Genomic DNA, 18,052 nt, shown 5'->3' with positions numbered 1-18,052 from the left:
TGTCTTATAGTAGCTTTTATAGGACAGGCTTCACTTTGCTAATCAGCTTTGAATTATGGGTTAACGAGACTCATGTAGAGCTGAAACACTTTCTTTATAAATGGATTATTTGATCCACAGAACAAAGTGCATAACTTTTAATAACAAATTAGTTGTTAAAGTAATTTAAAGCAAAGATGCAAGAAATGTTCAGTTCTATCTTCTGGTTTTCTTAGTCTTCTGTCACAGTTAACTGAATACCAAAGACATCACCTTGGTTTGTGGAAAGTTGTGATGGGCATTTTGTTGTTAATCTCTGATGTTATGGACCAAAAATAAATCAAAAAAATAATTGCCAGATAATAATATTAGTTGCAGCCCTGATACACAAAATTATATCAAGCATATGAGGCTACTAAATATGGAAACATGTGCATTGAAAGTCTACTGCAAACTACATTTTATACATTTTGCACTGACAAGTATAGGTCAACAATTTATAGTAACTCTTTGCAGAAAAAAAATCACTTGACATCACAGTGGTTCCTACAAAAGTAAAGTCTATAGAAATGATTCCTCCCTGCAGATGTAGCACCAGCAGCTTAGGCAGAGCTGAGGAAACCGCCAGCAGAGGATGACGACTTAAAGAATCAGAGAGTATGTCATGTGTGAATGACATACTCACATATACACATGTCATGTGTATCTGGTTAAAGAGCTACTCAGGTTGTCTGCCTGAACTGGGTCACAGGTTATGAATACTTTAATTACATACAACAGTTTTGACATGTATTTGATTGTGTTGCTAATAGACCCAAATTAGAGAAAACAGCCTCTGCTTTTGAGCTGCTGTAAGAATATAATATGTAAAAACCACATAGTGAACATAATGATCAATAAGCATTTAATCCAAACACATATTGTTAATTATCATGAGTATGTTTATGTGTATGTATGCATTTACTGAATGTAGAGCAATTGGGTGGATCTTAATAGACAAATGAACACAAACCAAAATGAACTCCACAACTGATTAACACCGTCAGCTCTTCATCTCCTGTCTTCAAATAATCTTTCCATTTTGCTAATCCTTTAGTTTTCTCTCTTGCCTCAACAAATTGTAATTTTTGTAATTATTGCTCTCAATAACACATAATGAAACCTGAAGCAGCCTTACTAGTTCAGCACACTTTAATTCCCCCCATGCTCATCATTGAAAAGCAGAAGACAAGAGTGACTCAAAAGTCATTGAGCCGCTCTCTCTCTCTAATGAGCCAATTCAGGCAGTCGTTAAAAGGCCCTAAGAAGTCATATGTTCTCTTGTGACCCATGAAGGTTTCTTTTTTTTTTTCTTCAACATAGAAAAGAGAGGGGGAGATTAGCATCAGCAATGGAAAAAAGTAATACAGAGGGAGGGACTGACGGTAAAAGATGAAAGAGACTGTTTCAGGGAAGATCAGGCAAAATTAGAGGAGGGGTTCAGAACACGATATAAAGATGGAGAATGGAGAGTGGTAAAGAGAGCTACACAGAAGCAGGTCAAAGAGGATTTAATGAAATAAAGACAAAAAGCTGGAGGATAAAGTAAGAAGGATTTATTTATTGAGAATGAGGTGCGAAATTAGTAAGCAGAGGACGATCGAGGGAGACTCAGTAGGACTAGATAAGGTCTTTCTGTTTAGTAGAATAGTTCAACAAATTTGGGAAATATGTCATATATCTTCTTAGTTAAATCCCATTGTGTGCTAAACTAAGCTAACCAGCTTCTAGCTCTTGTGTCATATTTACCATACAGACATGAGATTGGTATCAATCTTCTCATCAAACACTTGTTCCAGAAAGGAGCAAGTGTATTTTCCAAAATGTAATTTGCAAACAAGGTAATGTTGCCTTTTGGAGATGGCATACATATTATGTTACATGATAATAAATTAGATTTATAGATTTATTTTGATTTTGTAACAAACAATAAGAAAAGAAAATACGAATAACCAATAAAAGGAACAGTAAACAAATAGCACATTTTGAAATAAATAAATATTATGTTTGAAAATGAGTAGGCAGAAGTAAACACACACTAAACACCCTACCCATTTCTATAAATTAAATCATGAACTTAATGTTTATCACATATCAATATCAATATTATATATCCTTAAAAACAACCAAAAAAACAACAAGCATCACACTCCAGAGAAAGACAACGCCCCTTTCCCCATCCCTATAGTTCTTTTTATACATTTTCTTTAACTGATTTATATTGTTCTTTGCTTAATTTCTTAATCTAAACCTTTACATAAATTCACCTCAGAAATACATACATGTTCTTCATGGTGGTACGAACACAATAAAAATGTCCTCTTGGGTTATAACCTGTCTCTCTGTCTGAGACCTGTTCTATTATATTGCCAGGAAGTAAATTATTTCTTTCTGTGTGTACAATTTGTGCAGTCTTTCATTTAAATCAAATGGTAAAGGACAGTTTATGCCCTTGAAGCAGATGGGCATCTTTCAGCTGGAAAAGATAGGACAACCTTGACACCATTACATAAAAACACTCCCATGACGCCACCTAAATGCAGTAAAAGAAGTGCAAACACTGTGAATGAACATGCAGGATTCTTCTTAAAAGCATGGACATGAATGTGTCCGGGCTGCTACAAGAGCTCAAGTCAGCACTTTCAACTGATAATGAATTTCTATTAAAATGTCCTTTCACAGTGTCATTTGTCTAACCTTTACAGCAAAGACGACAGGTAACATGAACTGTCTGCTACTACTGATTTCTAGGATAGCTTAAAGGCATGTGTACATCCCTTTTATAGTTAGCAAATTTGCTGACGAATGATCATAGTTCAAATCTCAACGGTCTTGAAAGGAAGTTTAATTGCACTGCAATGTGGATTTTCTAACTTCCCTTTTTTTGAGCCTACATTGTCTCTGGTAGCAGTATTTCTGTATGTGTTGTTCTACAGGGCACAGACATGCAGCTCAGGCGCACATGGAGACTCTCAACTACCCATAGATACTACATCCAGTTATCATTTTATCCTCCATTGCAACATTAACCAAGTCAGTACAAATACAAAAACAATCACTTTTCAGGAAAGAAAGATTGTTTAAATAGATGCAAATTAATTTGTTGGAATTACTATATCTTAAATGTATTCATTCCCTCACTCGTCACTAAACATGATGCATAAATCGTAAACTTTCCATTAAAAAGAAAGCACACCAGACTTAATTGGTGTAAATGCAAAAGATAGTTGTTTCTCCCCATCATGTTTGGTTAAAAGAATTTCTGGTGAAAGACATTTTATAATATTTTGGTTGACAATTGTTGAGCTCATTAAGTTGAATGACATAAATTAGGTAATTCCGCAAGAAAAAATGCCTTGAATATAAATTTCATAGAGGCAAAAATCAGCGGCAAGGATTCTCCGTGGGGATGACGATCTGTTCCAGTTATCACCATTAGCAGATAATTAGTGGGTACAGAGGACATTTGTATTTCGCAGCACATCTGAAAATTGTGCTCGGCAGCACAGATGTAGACAGCAGTTTATGGACACAAATTAGTGCTGTAACTCAGTGGATGACGCACAGTGCTACTAAGGAGGAGTGTGGCGTGTGTGTGTGTGTGTGTGTGTGTGTGTGTTATGGGGTAATCCTAATTAGCGTTACTTCTGCCTAATTGAGAACATTAGGGCAGACAGGTGTGAAGACAGAAGACACACAAACATCAACGCCTTCAAGCAATCAAACTAACCCATGCATGCTCTCTGAATGATAATACAAAAATGATCTCTAAAGCGTCAGAGTTAAAGTGTCATCTGCTTTTCTCAAATGAGAACAGGGCCTCGCCTTTCACTTGCAGTCAAACGGAGAAAGCGGCAGAGAGGTGATAACATTAAGCAAGACACCATAAACATCATAAACACCATTCTGAACAGAGCTGTTGGAAGTATTTTGCTTGGCGACAAACCCACACATTAAAGAATTTGAAATTTTTCAGTATTTATTCTCTGCACAGAGAAGGTTCAATCATCACAATATAATGCGTACAGTCTCAGTGAGGAAGAACCAATAAAAAAGTGAACAAGCTTTCTTTATACAGAATGAGCAAAGGTGGGGGCCGATGGCCGATGTTACAGACATTTTGGTCAGCAGCCAGCAACTAAAACAAGCGGCCCAAAGGCCTTGACATGGAACATTCTCATAGAACACAGTTAGTTATCTATGTGAACAGAGAGGGAGAATCCTTCTTCTGCACAACAGAGACACGGTGAAGTTCAACAAGGTTCAGAGCAAAATTACTTATGCATGAATACAAAATAGAGTAGAAATATATATTACGTAAAAAATTACCATTACAGGGTGTAATGTCATAATTTAAAAAGGTAGATTGACTTGCTGCAAATGTTGCGTAAAATGTGTAAACTTTTTTGCACGACTACATTCTAATCACAGTATACTGCTTTGTCAAAACTAACTAGCAGTCACTGATGTGTCTGTCCACAAAACCTTTCTATGTGTTTTGTTTCATGTATAATTCAAGAGGTGAATGAGCCTCTTGACCCAGCTTCACATAATTCCCCGTTTCCTGGCAGGCATATCTAATATTGGAGGTACAAAGTGAAGTATCTTACTGTCCAAACTAGAAAGTCTACCTAAGTGGTGCTTAGCTATAAGGTAAACATTTCCTCTCCAAGCCATTAGGCAGTCAATGGATCACACAGAAATACCTGAGAAACCCAACTAATTCCCCAGACTGCAGTTCACAGGTATTTAATTTCAACTGTGACACATGGGAGACACTTGCAGGCGGGTGTCATGGCAAAATGTGACATGATGTTCCGTCACATCTGATCCCGTACCTGTTATACACACGCACACTCCGGTTTACATGCAACGTTATTGGGAGATGTCTTGGCTGTATCAGCCAAATAGAGTGGCTATAACAAGCTCCACACCTGCCTGTCCTGTTGACTGACTGGCGCAGTGGGACACCTGACTGACTTACACCTGCCTGACTTCAAGTTTGATATTCTCGGTTCCATAGGGTGGCAAAGGGTTGGGAAATTACAGGACATTTTCCAAGGGAAGTTAAGCTTTGGTAATTTTGATCAAGGGTATTTCAATTTCCAGATAATCAACATGCATGTTTCAAAGTTCCTCCAGTGGCTGCGGTCTCTAACCAGAGGCCCTCGCCACTTTCCACCCATCACTTTTCAGACCACAGGCTTCTGCACTAGATATCTCATGTTCTGCAAAGGAGCTAGCTAAATTCATGCAACGATGTGCTGCCACTCTGGACACCGTAGCTCCTTTTTAAATGTCTAAAGCCTGTCCTGCTATAATGAAACTATCCATAATAAATCTAAATCTAAAAGTTACAATTATGTATGATAATGATATGGTAAAAATGTGTTCTCTGCACTTGGCATGGTTAACACTACCTGAGCAAACAACCCCTATATTTCCATTTGAGTCATGTTATTACCCGTTATTTCTCATGGAAAGTGTGCAATTTGAATATTCCTGAAACTTCTACCTTTTGCTTTTTGTTAATTTAACTTCAGGAGTTAAAAGCCTGAGTAAGGGGCTGTATAATGTAGTGATCCAAGGAATGGTTGAAAGACTCCAAAGACTTGAAGAAAGATGACAATTTAGTGACAATTAATGTCGCAGTGTCAATCCAAGGTGGAATAAAAGGAAATCAGATGCTACAGGAACACAACAGTAGCATTCAGCCTGTCTGCATTCATTCATTGATTCACTATAATCTGTCATGCTTTTGCATCATGTCAGTAGATGAAAGGCATGCAACAAAAATATTTGTAGTGTGGACAAATCCAATAATGTCTATTTGTATAATATTCTTTGTAATTCCTTCTCTATATAATAAAGCATGCGACTGCAGCATGATTTATAATAACATCAGAAAATATCCACAGTGCTCCACATCTTGAAATTTTTACCTCATCATGTTTTTGATCATCATACGTCTTTATGTGTGTGGGTGCATGACTGTGTCTGTCTGTGAGTAAAAGGGAGACAGCAACAGAGGCAGAGTGCACACACTGATAACGTGATGCCAATACAAAGAAGCTTAACAAAATTCTAAGAACTGTGAGTATTGTGATGTTTTGGTCTTGTATAAATGAATACTTAGAACACCCTTAACATACAATTTAATTCTCAACAGATTCTGAATCCTTATAAATCCTGGGGAAAAATTCAGCAGTGCAAACTCCCCTTTGACATGCAAGCTTAGACTTCATAAAACCTGAACTTTAATACAAATACAAAGTTAAGATTACATTGATTTTATTTTTTCAAAATCCACTAACAGAGACAAGAGGGAGAGGGTATGGCAAACAATGGAAGTTCATGAGCCAGTCACTACACATCAGTGAACAACTTGTCATGAATGAAATACTTGCTGGAAAAATTATTATTCTAAATGCGTAATGGACCTGTTATTTTTTCACCCTCTACTTGTTAAATAATTCAGTTTTCATATTCCTGATATTTTGGGCTCAGTTTCAGCAGAGCAAGAATGTCCTCCTCTTTACGTCAAAAAGCATACATGTCTATAGACTATAGAGTATTGGTAAATTGATTATATGGATAATAATATATCAGTTACTATAGTTATGAAGCCTCATGAAAAGCTCAGTGTTATTTAACTTACTGACAGCAGAAGCATACTGCTCTCAGTCTCAAGCTGACACAGAGCAGCTTGGCAGTATTTCATCCTGTCTTTTAGTTTTTCTTTTACGTAAGGTTTACTGGCTGGAAGAAATACTGATTTATTCAGAGTACCTTATGCTATTGTCATACTATATTCAATTCTATATTCAATATACTCCGTATCATAGAACAACACTATTCTGTATAAAGCAAAAAACTGTAAAACTGTATAAAATTGCTGACTCACAATAGCACAAAATAATCCTTTTTAATGTGGGGGAACAGAGTTGATAATGACACTGTACTGAATGCAGAAAAGCAATGTTATATTCCTCCCTCCATAAATGAAGGAAAAACCCTTTCAACTAATTATTTAAAAAAAAATTGTTATACGATTTGAATCCTCTTTATCCACTAATCTAGTTTAAAGCACTCAGATGTCCAGGCAACAGTGCTTTAAAAAGCTTCCATCAGGGATATCATCTCAGTTTGGTAAACCCTGTGTTAAAATTAACTTCCTGTAGTTACATAATACACATAAATATGAGTATTTCTTTCTTTCCTGTGGTGGAGGTAACAAATATTTTTTTTATTTTTTCAAATCTTTGAATGTATTTTCTTTGTGATGCATTGTTTGAACAGTAAATCGAGGCACTGCTAACACGTTCATGGGAGCCCTTTGGTCCACCAGAGTGTAAGGGTAGCGCTGTCTGAAGGGAGCCTTAAAGGGCTGTAAACATTTTAAAAGAACTGCTCCTTTAATGCATACAGATAGAGACAATAATCACCTTAGGTGATGCAAAGTGAGATGCAGAAGAATCCTTTCAAGTTAACAATGCTTCAACAAAAGAGAGCAAAAGATTTGGAACATGACTCTTCTTCATTGATGTGCAGAGACAAGAGCAAAAATAGAAAATTCATTCCTACTTTAGAATATCCTTCATCCACATGCTCATTAAGAACCTCACACCTACTACAATAGTACAACATGTGATCCCTGACAGGACATTTAGGTTACCACCTAAGTGGGAGTCACCACACTGGGTAATTACAGCCGTAAATTCCGCCCACATACTAGCGGCCTCAGGCTAGTTTTTCCCACCACAGATAAAATCTAAAATTGGCTGCAATCATTGGCATAAAATTGGCACAAATCTACTCCAAATATTTCACAAACTCTCCCACACAGGGTAGCAATACGATTTAATGTGTACTATTAAACATGCTATCAAGGTAATTTTAATTTGTTTCAGTTGTATGGGCCCATCTTGGCATAGCTATAAATTTGAGTTAGTGAGTTAAAAAGTGTCATTATTGATTTTGTCCGCTGGGGACAAGATAATAGGGTCACATCTGCTACTATATGATGTTTACTTTGGAGTCATTCTAAAAAGGGAAATTCCACCATCACCAAAGCTCAATTCCACTCATTATTTTCCTGTTCTATGGAGACTGTCCTCCCAAGCAGAGCGATAGAAACGACAGACAGAATCTTTAAGCAAGTGCCCCAAAACGGCATTTGTTTACCTACAAGTCACAAAGCCCTCTAATAGCCATAGTAATTATGACAGAAGCAGAGGAGAAAGTCTGCTGGCGTTATTGTATGGCAACAAAGTTTGCATCAGGACAAGGTCGGAGTGGAAAGATGGGTCAATAAAACACCAGACTTTAAAGGCATATTTGAACACAGCTTTTGCATTCATCTCCTCCATTATTGTGTATGTGGTGGACGTCCGCAGTGTGCCAAGCGGAATGGTGGTGCGCCGCAATTTTGAATTGCCGTTTAGCTGTGTTTATCTGCTGTGGTAAGTACTGCAGCAACCAACATTTGGTTGGTCTTTTTGTGCCTAAACCTAATCCAACCTCAACCATTGGATGATGGTTTAAGAAGGCACTGACAAGTGATGTTGTCCTGTTGACAGGGGCTTTAAACCAGAAAACTACTGTATGTGTTGTTCTACAGGGCACAGACATGCAGCTCAGGCGCACTGGAGACTCTCAACTACCCATAGATACTTCATCCAGTTATCATTGTATCCTCCATTGCAACATTAACCAAGTCCAATGTTCATATTATAATGTGATCTATCAGGAATATTCAATGTTTTCATTTCAGATGGCCGCAATAAATACAGCACCACTTGCATCTTGTTGAGCAAACGTCATTCCCTTTGGCTATAAACACAACATCACAACCTGTGCTAGAACAAAGGAGAGTATTAAATAGGCCAAATTCTGCCCAGCTCTTTTTTTTTCTTCTCTCTAACAAAGGTTTGTGACACACTGAAGAGGGATATATGGAAAACTATATTGTAACATCATTCTGCAGCCTACAGTCTCTGGAAGCCTCCCACATGAGAAAAGTGTAGAGGAGAAAAATCACAAAGCACGAGTATGAGCAGTGGAAATAGATTCATAGCTTGAATGTGGGTTCTTTCAGCTGTGGATTTTCACCTTGTTTTTTTCCCCCAAACCCAAGGTTACTCAACCAATGTATCATATTACTAACCTTGAGAAAATAGTCAATTTCAGCAAAAAAAAAAAAAAGTAAGTGCTCCAGCAAGGTTTTTTTAAGATCCATTTTTAAACTCCCCTCATGCAAATTCTAGGTCCTGAACCAGCTGTAGAAAAACTTAATTTATCTGCTGGCAGAAAAGGTCCATTCTGTCTGGAGATTTCACTTTCCTCTCACAGAGATCATCATTGTGATCTCTGACAGAAAATCAGTACTCAGGGAGTTCCCTAATGAGCAAAAGGCTCTTTTATTCTCTGTGTTTCTCTGTGTAGTCGCTCTCCTCTCCATTTTCACACCCTGACGTAAATGTTGTAATTTCATACACACAGCAGTGTTTCATGCATCCCAGCAACCGCTGCTTGAGTTTTATTTATTTATTTTTTACTAAAAAAATGTATTAGCATTCCTCATTTCTTAACTCCCTCAAGCAGTGTCATTCTAATGAAGGGGTGCAATCAGGGTGAGGACTGCACTCCTGTTGAGCATAGAGAGCATAAATACTGAGTAGGGACTTCGTACCAACTGTGTTCATTGTTTAAAAAAAACAAGAGGAAAAATGTAGGCAGAGGCAGAGAGAAAGGGAAATATTCTTATAAACATATATAAGCGGACTGTGTGTTTGTTGGGAGAAGGTACCTAAATGCTTGACTTTATCTCTGTGTCTTTATTATTATTATTAAGGTGCAGAAGTTAACCACATCAAGATCATACTGGGCATTAAAGTTACAATCTCAAAGATCTCCGTTTGCTTCTCTTTGGCGGCAAATGTAGCGGTAATTACAGGTGTGTTTTTGTATCTCACTTCCCAGGGATCCAAACAACTGCTTTTATTTTATCTTAATTTATTTATTCATCTTTGTGTTACTAGAATATCTTGAACTGCAATATGAATAAAAGGTCTGAAAGTAGTTTGATTGCTTGATTGAAATTATGTAACAGACAAACTAAAAACAAAATATGACTGTATAATAATACTGTTGATACAGCAAAGCATATTGTTTGAACTTGCACTGCATCATTTCAGCTGGTAAGTATACCATTTTTACACAATCTGTTTGACATAGGATTATGTTCATGGGATCAACCCGTGTTTGACCCAATCATAACCAAACAGCTGTCATGGGTTAATCCCCTCGTCCACAGCTGTAATTCCATACATATCACTGCTCACCCACAGAATTACAACAGAGCACATATACAGACAGGATACAATGCTGAAAAGAGTTGCCGGCTTTCAGTGTTAAAAGGCTGCAAGTTCTGCACCAAAGGCAAGCAGGGTCAGGTCGGCCTTCACCATGTTCAGATAACAACAAGCAAACACAAGTTTCTCCCACATCACCATGTCAGTCTGGAAGGGTTAAAAACTGTTGACTTGGAGACTGTAAATATCTGTTGCAATTCACCAGAGTATTGATTACCAAGGTATTACATCTAGCAAGAAGAGATTATTGATTGGCTCCCAGGTCAAATAGATTCTTCCTGCCTGGATGAACTGAGGACTTTCTCGACACAATCATAATTTGACTTTTCACTGCGGGGAAACCACCAAGTGTAATTTATAACATCAATCATGGTTCTGTTCGATTTAGGTGTGGTAACGAACCAGGCCAGCGAGCCAGCACACACAACACCGGTGTTGGCAGAAGCACACCTGAATGGAATGAAGCCATTGCTTTAGCTATGCAGTGTGGCTCTAAATGACAAGGTTTTGTCAGTGTATCATCTTTTAAAAAAAAGCATCCATTTATTCTACCATTACTGTCTATTGGTGAACATTTTAACTATGAATTGCCATCAAATTAAAATGTTGTGGGAAACACGAGTGTAGCCTTTTGTAATCTGTAACAGACAGTGTTGTATTACATTAATAATTAGGCTACCACTCACTTAATTTGAGCAACCACGGGCAATAACATAGATAACAGATATATCTCCATTTTTTTTTTTATTATAATAAAGTCTTTTGTTCTGTTCTTGCAAATGGACTCTTCAGCTATAAGTTTTTTAATCCAACATATGATAAGTAAAAACCCTATAAATTATTGATTTTCCTGCCGATATTTTAAAAAACAGTAAAATTTGAACAAAAAAAGGGGCAAAATGTGGACAGAAGAAGATATAGCATTAAGCCCCTCTAGTCCCTTAGGTTGTATTCATTCTGCCTTAGGTTATTCTTTGCTTGGAAAGAGCAAACACTGAGTGCAGGTGCAGCGAGTACACAAAGAAACTTTAATAACCCAGAGATCTGAGGAGGGCTAGATACAAATAGAGGTCATACTGAAAATAAAAATGGGAAAGGTTTAAAGAAGATAAATGTGGGCCTGGTTTGCTCTGTTGTTTTTAGTCTAGATGTATGTGCTTTGTTGCTGTCCAACAGAAAACTGAACCCAATTCTATAACTCAATATACTCATCAATTTTAGCTCCCGCTTCTCTTTAACATGGAGACATGAAGCTGACTGCTTGGCATGTTAATTACTCTCAATTATCTATCTTATCCCTTCATCTCTGTCAGCTCAAGCTTTGTGACGGTAACACTCTTTCAGTGAGTGAGAGGAGGGAGAGAGGGCGTCTCTTTGTTTATTCACATCAATTCACATTAAATTAGTAACCCAAATTATTCATGTTGGTTTGTGATACTCATAGGACGCCTGACCATCTAGTCGAGGAGAGAAACAGAGGAGAGCAGCGAGACTGATGGAGAAAGTGAGACCAAAAATATTATCGAAATTGATGTATACTGGGGCCTAAGAATGATGACGCACAATAACAAAAGGCAGCATTTGATAGTATAACAAAGAAGCCATCTAACAGCTGCAGACTTTTAAATGTGTCAAATTCCTAGAGATAGCCTCAGGGAGCCACAGCATGCATGAAACTTATACTGGGTAATCCTCATCTGCTGACAAATGTATATATATGGGTAAGAATGAACTTAGAACAATTTTTTATCTCAGCTCGGTAGACTCTGTAACCTTCAGGTTGCTCATGGCAAAAGATCACAGATCTCAGATCACAGGTGCACTGCAAGTTTTGCTTCTAATGGATTATTGAAATACTATCTTACCAGGTAGTATTATGTACAAAAGGGAGAATAAAAGTCTGCAGATGTGGCATTGACAGTTCAATGAAAATGGGAATACTTATTTCCGCTCCATACTTACAACAAAAACCCAATTATCATGAAATGTGCTCTGACTGTCACTGTTGTAATTATAGTTGGCTGACAACCTCTTAGTCTACATTTCTTCTTCAATTATTTTCCCACACTAATGCATGGACTCAAACAGCTGTCTCTGCTCCACCTGCGTATCCACCATTATACATCAATTCCATTTGGCATATAGAGCTGTGGGCATTATCCTGCCTTGCCTCTATCGACCAGAAAAGTGGAAGCCCACTTAAAAAGGCCCAGTGAAGATGATACAATGATGGCTGGATGGATCTGGAGATTTATAAATGGCTGCTACAAAAGGAGGAGGAACGGTCTGTTGTTAAACTACAATTTGATATGTGGAATGATTTTATTGATATTATCTATTTCCTTATTATTTAGATTCCTTGCATTTATGACAAGCTCTACCAATTTTACTATTAGACAAATTGTATCTCGCTACCTTGCTTTTAGCTTTCCTGTTTTTTATTGACTTCAGTTTGCACAAATTGAGCTAGCAATGTTTAGCTGAGTAAAACATTTGAACTTGGAAGAGAGGAAAGGTTTAACTACTACTGATTCTGATCAACAAAAACCTCAAAGCCATTCGCCATGAGTATCTACTGCTCACACAAAAACCACAGTGTATGCAGATGATATTAACATCATGCAGAACACAAGAGGAAACGGTCTCTCCTGAGGCCTAATGTATACATCTTTGCGTAGCTTCGACACTACACGTTCAATAAAAAACAACACAGATTTAAGTCAACAGCAGGCATATGATGTTCACAAAACACAAGCCATCGCAGATTCGTGTACACGTAAACAAGTCTAATATGCCCACCCTGAAAACCCCCAATAACAAGGGTAACTGGTTGTTGGCAAGCCCCACGTTTGCTTGTTTTCAATAGATTTTTCAAACAGCTCTTTGAGTGAGGGATATGTAACAGATGCATATTCTGTCTGGGGGAGCTGCCAAGTGTATTTAACGAACTCCAAAAAAAAGGCCAAATATAGTGAAAAAAAACAACAATAGCATAAATAACAGTGTTTTCACTAACCAATAAATTGGCTTTAACTCCACCTTGCTGGCAAAAAAAACATAATCCAATTGAACAGTGCACACCATAATCCTCACGGCCAGGCCAAGAAAAGTGACCTGACCTTTTATTATACCCACTTAGATCTGAATTGAGCCCTGCCATTGAGTTGCACGTTCAAATAATCCATATTGCAATTAAAATGACAGGATTATTGGCTGAGTGACAGGCAGGGACTGGGTGTCGGGGCTGCAGAGAAAGAAAAACTGTGATGTGGAACATAGTGTTTAATAAGTACAGAGAAGAATATCACATGTATGAAAGCATCGGTGGTGGAAGCCTACAGAGCAGTGGATAGTTGAAAGGCGGAACATGTCTATGACCAAAAGCATAAATATATACATTTAAGGTATAAAAATGTGCAGCTATGAACTGAAGCAGGGTGTTGTTGATGAAGAACACATGCAGTCAGCAAATCTTCATTAGGTACAATGTGACAACACTGTGCTGTGAAAGTGTACAGCAGAAAGAGAGTAAAGCGTTGCCAAAAAAGTATACCTAATAAATGCTCCGTGGATAAGAAGCCATCATGCAAATTCTTGTATCTCTAATTAACTTTGCAATGGAAGCCCCTAATGTCACTGTAGTCTGAAAAGCAGCAGATAAATAATTTTCGAGTAGGATGTGCGATGAATGATTGCGTCTTCTCCTTTTGCCTCCTCACATCACATCACCACAAACCCTTCCTACGTCAGAATGGGTTAACTAACTTCTCAATGAGACATCAATGGTGTTTGCTTAAGATTTTTAAACCTTGAAAAGTAAAGGTGTTCAAATGTAACCAATTTCTAACCACTGAGTTCTATTGATGAATACATTGGGGGCTATAGATAAGGCTAGCGGCACTTCCTGCTATCTTATTGATTCAGACGTCGACCGTGAACCCCAAAGTCCCGCAGTTCTCTTCCAGCCTGGACCTTTGCTGCATATCATTCCTCATCTCTCTCTCCCCTTACTTCCTGTCATTTCTCTACCGTCAGCTCTCTAATGATAGCTTGAAATACCCCTCAAATAATAATAAAAAGAGAACTAGGCCATGTGTTTGCAAAAGCAACACCTACATGAGTTGAAATAGCAGTTCACAAGGTTTGGGAGTTTCAAGATCCCTTGAGACATATAAGCACTCAACAATCGTTCTAACATAGATCAGTCCAGTTAAAGCACTTCTCACACTTGAATATCTTAACAAAAAGGGAGCTCAAAAGGTGAAGTCTGACTTTGCCAGGTTAACTGACTGCTCTTAGGGTTCATAAAACATGATTCATGACAGTAATAGGTCAGCTAGTTCGAGAAGGAGCTAGACTGTAGTGCCCAACGGTAAACAAATGTTATTATATGTGTGCACTCACTGATTTACTCCAGGTTAAATCCTGCTAAAGCTATTTCTGCTGTGTGTCTCTCACCATTGACACAATAAAAACTACAAAAAGGTGAGTGGATGGGGGCACTCTCTTTAAAATAATCAATAAATGAATAAAACATGTCAGAGTGGCAGCAGAAAGGAGGCACCAGCAGGTTTTCATCAGCGTCTGAAAGCCTGATTATTTTTTTTTTTTAGTTATGATATTCCTGCAGAATAGCAATTATGCGTTTTAATCATACAGTGTGCCCACTTACTGTGTGAATGTACAGTACACGATTCTAAGCCGGCTCATTTGTTGGCACGCATGCCGAGCGCTAAATTACTGAATGTACGATTACTGTAATGAATATCCAAAAGGTTTAATGTCCCCCATGAACACCACACACACTTTTTTTATGCAATCAAAGTGCCCACACCACACAGCACTCAATTATAATCTCAAAGTGGGTCAGTGTAACCAATCTCAGCCCCATAATGACACCAATCAAGTATTTGTAAATAACACAAGTCAATCTTGACAGTCAGTCTCGTATGCAATTGTTCCAGTGAGTTAAAGACTGAAGATGTGGGATGCATGTGAGAAGAGCTGGAGGATTTAAAAGGTAGGAGTCAAAGGCAAGCGTGGAAGTGTGGAGAGAGTGCCAGGGCATCGGTGAGGTAGAATCAGAGGTATATGAGTAAGACAATGGGTGAGTTGAGAAAGAGACAGAAATGACAAAAAGAGCTGCTGGAAGAAAAAAGAAATGTCAGCCAGCCAGCCCATTAGCAGATTGATTTGTGTTTGTTCACAGCTTCCCTCACAAGGCAGGATACCCGGCTGGTTTGAATCAGTCCCCACTGGGAGTCCTCACACTGACTTTTCGACCTGTGAGCAATTCCCCTTAAATCAAATCTGCATTCCAGTTCAGGATCTGAATACATAAACAAGCTCTTGTTTGCAGATTGAAAAAATAAATGCTAATTATGTGATAATAGAAGTCAGACAGGCCAAGACCAATCTGTCCGCGAAGTCTGTCAAACGGTCAGTCAGGACCAAAAATGGCAAAACAGGGAAGCTGCTGTTGTCTGCAAAACTGGAAATCAAGTTGCCAAGCTCAGTGACAGGCAGACGTTTTGACAGCTCTACATGTGGGGAAATATGGTTCTGACAGATGCACCTCTTTTGGATAATAATAACATAATTCACTTGTTGAAAGCAGTCAAGTCAACACTGTTTGACTATACAGGCAGCGTCCACATAGCCAGTGTGTCTCCTCACGGGACTAATGAGCATTTTCCTGCACAATATCGAGGCAGCTGTGGATGACATTTATATACTGTTCAATACTGCTGATGGAAATGTGACCCCAGCATGTTTAATATTAATCGATGGCACTTATGCTGATGGGAAGACGAAACTTTGAGCCCAGTAAATAATTATATTCTGTACCAATATCCAATTAAAAATGAAAGGTGACATGTTACAGCCTGTCAAGTATTTTTACACTATACAATAGAGTGGATATTTGAGAGTTAGTTAAAGGCATGCATTATATCCCCTTGCATGGATGTGACAGGAATACTGTAATGTGTAGGGTTCCCTCCTTTGATAGGATGCAGCCTGCCAATATTAATAAAAGAAAGGGGGGGTGGTCTGGGGTTAGGATGAACTTAATGATGACAGGAGGCAAACAAAGCCAACCGAAATCTTCTCCACATCTCCAAAAAATGCCATTTTCACCCAACCCCTTTCTTCAGGATCAAAACACAAGCTCGTCTGGCAAATAAAATAAAAATCTAAATTCGACAACCTGAAAGGAAAAGCTTCTTGATTACCTTCTCCACAGCTCATCCACACACGTGGGGACAAAGGGAATCCCGACGCTTTTTGCGCTTTGTTTTCTGGCGGAAAACAGCAGCTGTCCAAAAAAGGGAAGATCTTTTATTCCGTATGCGCGTGTATTTTCGCCATCCTCTGTTGGAGCATGTTTACCGTACAGCTGCCCCCAACGAGCAGGGTAATCCACACTCCTCGGTCGGGTTCTGGTGCACACATGATCTGAGGGTTCTTGCTTGTCCACTTTTTCCGCGATTAAAAGTAAATAGAAACAAAACTGGCTCGTTAATTAAACCGATTCTTGTTCTTCCCAGTTGTTTTCCTTTTCATCATTCACAAGCTCCCTTCCAGCACTGAGCTGCTTGTGTTTAGAGCGTTGAAGGCTTTCGTGTATCAAATACATCTGAAACTCGGTGATCCCCTCCAACATCCCTCCCTCCCAGCAGACGAGCAGTGTGGACCAATTGAGAGACAGAAAGAAAGAGAGAGACGACCAGAGCTTCTCAGTCTGATGTGGGACCAGCGAGCACTCAACTACAGAATGAACAGCAATGCGATCATGAAGAAGCATCTAATGTTATTGTTTTAAATCTTTATAATTATTCGTAAATATGATTGGAATGGACTGTAAACAAGGGATTTTCACCTTAGGTTGCCTGATTTTGTTTAAGAGTATACACATAGCCTACATTGGGAGCATCTCTAAGTTTCACATTACACCTGCTGGGGTTTGCTGAATTCAAGTTGCGACAGCTCCGCTAACTGAAGGTCCATATTCTGGAGTCCCCAGGTAGCAGGGAACTCAAAATGGAAATATGCATCATTTTCTCGTTTCTGCCTCTTTGGATTTAATCCAATAAATAAACCATCAAACGCACACCGACCCTGTACCTTCAACATGATTGGCAAATCCTCTGGCAGCTCTACTTTTTCGTCCTCTCATGTTGGACTGAGGGCAGACTGAACACTACTGTGACTCACTATCGCCTCTCGAGGTACAAGTGGTATAACAAGACAGGATGCTCTGGGGCTAGCTGGTTAGCATGCTCATTTTAGTAGATATCTCTGCAACACAAGACATAGACTTCTTTGGCATGAAGTCAAAACTGTGGTTTGTTCACATTCAGTTGATTAATGTTCATTTTGTCAATGTTACACTTTCTTACATATTGCACCTTTAAAGCCATGATGTGTAGGATTTTTTTTTACTTTGGTGCCCTAAGTTATAGAATGTAAAATTGCACTGAAATGTGCGCATTTGTTTCTTGCTTTGCCTTACCTTTCAGATAAGTTACCTCTCAGTGTAAACTGTGTTAACAAAACCCAATTTACTCTTAGGTGCAGTTAACACTTCAGATGGATCATCTGTTTTTACTTGGAGTCACTCTGGGTGCTAAGCAGGGCTTAACATGTCCACCTCGCTCTAC

At 38.5% G+C, this 18,052-nt stretch overlaps 1 protein-coding gene across 1 annotated transcript in view; it reads right to left on the bottom strand.

The window, feature by feature from the left end:
• pde4ba (phosphodiesterase 4B, cAMP-specific a) overlaps nucleotides 1–16,994 on the bottom strand; it is a 165,667-nt gene extending 148,673 nt beyond the window's left edge. Inside the window, exon 1 of the mRNA XM_068707607.1 lies at nucleotides 16,625–16,994. Coding sequence (XP_068563708.1) covers nucleotides 16,625–16,640 — 16 coding nt within the window. The 5' untranslated portion in view covers nucleotides 16,641–16,994. The remainder of the gene's footprint in view (nucleotides 1–16,624) is intronic.
• Between the last annotated feature and the right edge of the window lie 1,058 nt (nucleotides 16,995–18,052).

The sequence above is a fragment of the Cebidichthys violaceus genome, unplaced genomic scaffold (genome assembly GCF_023349555.1).
Source record: "Cebidichthys violaceus isolate CVI_PGR_0920_01 unplaced genomic scaffold, fCebVio1.0.p SCAF_13, whole genome shotgun sequence".
In the NCBI taxonomy this organism is placed as follows: domain Eukaryota; kingdom Metazoa; phylum Chordata; class Actinopteri; order Perciformes; family Stichaeidae; genus Cebidichthys; species Cebidichthys violaceus.
The sequence above is the reverse complement of the archived record's forward strand: the minus strand, read 5'-3'. Positions and strand labels throughout refer to the sequence as shown.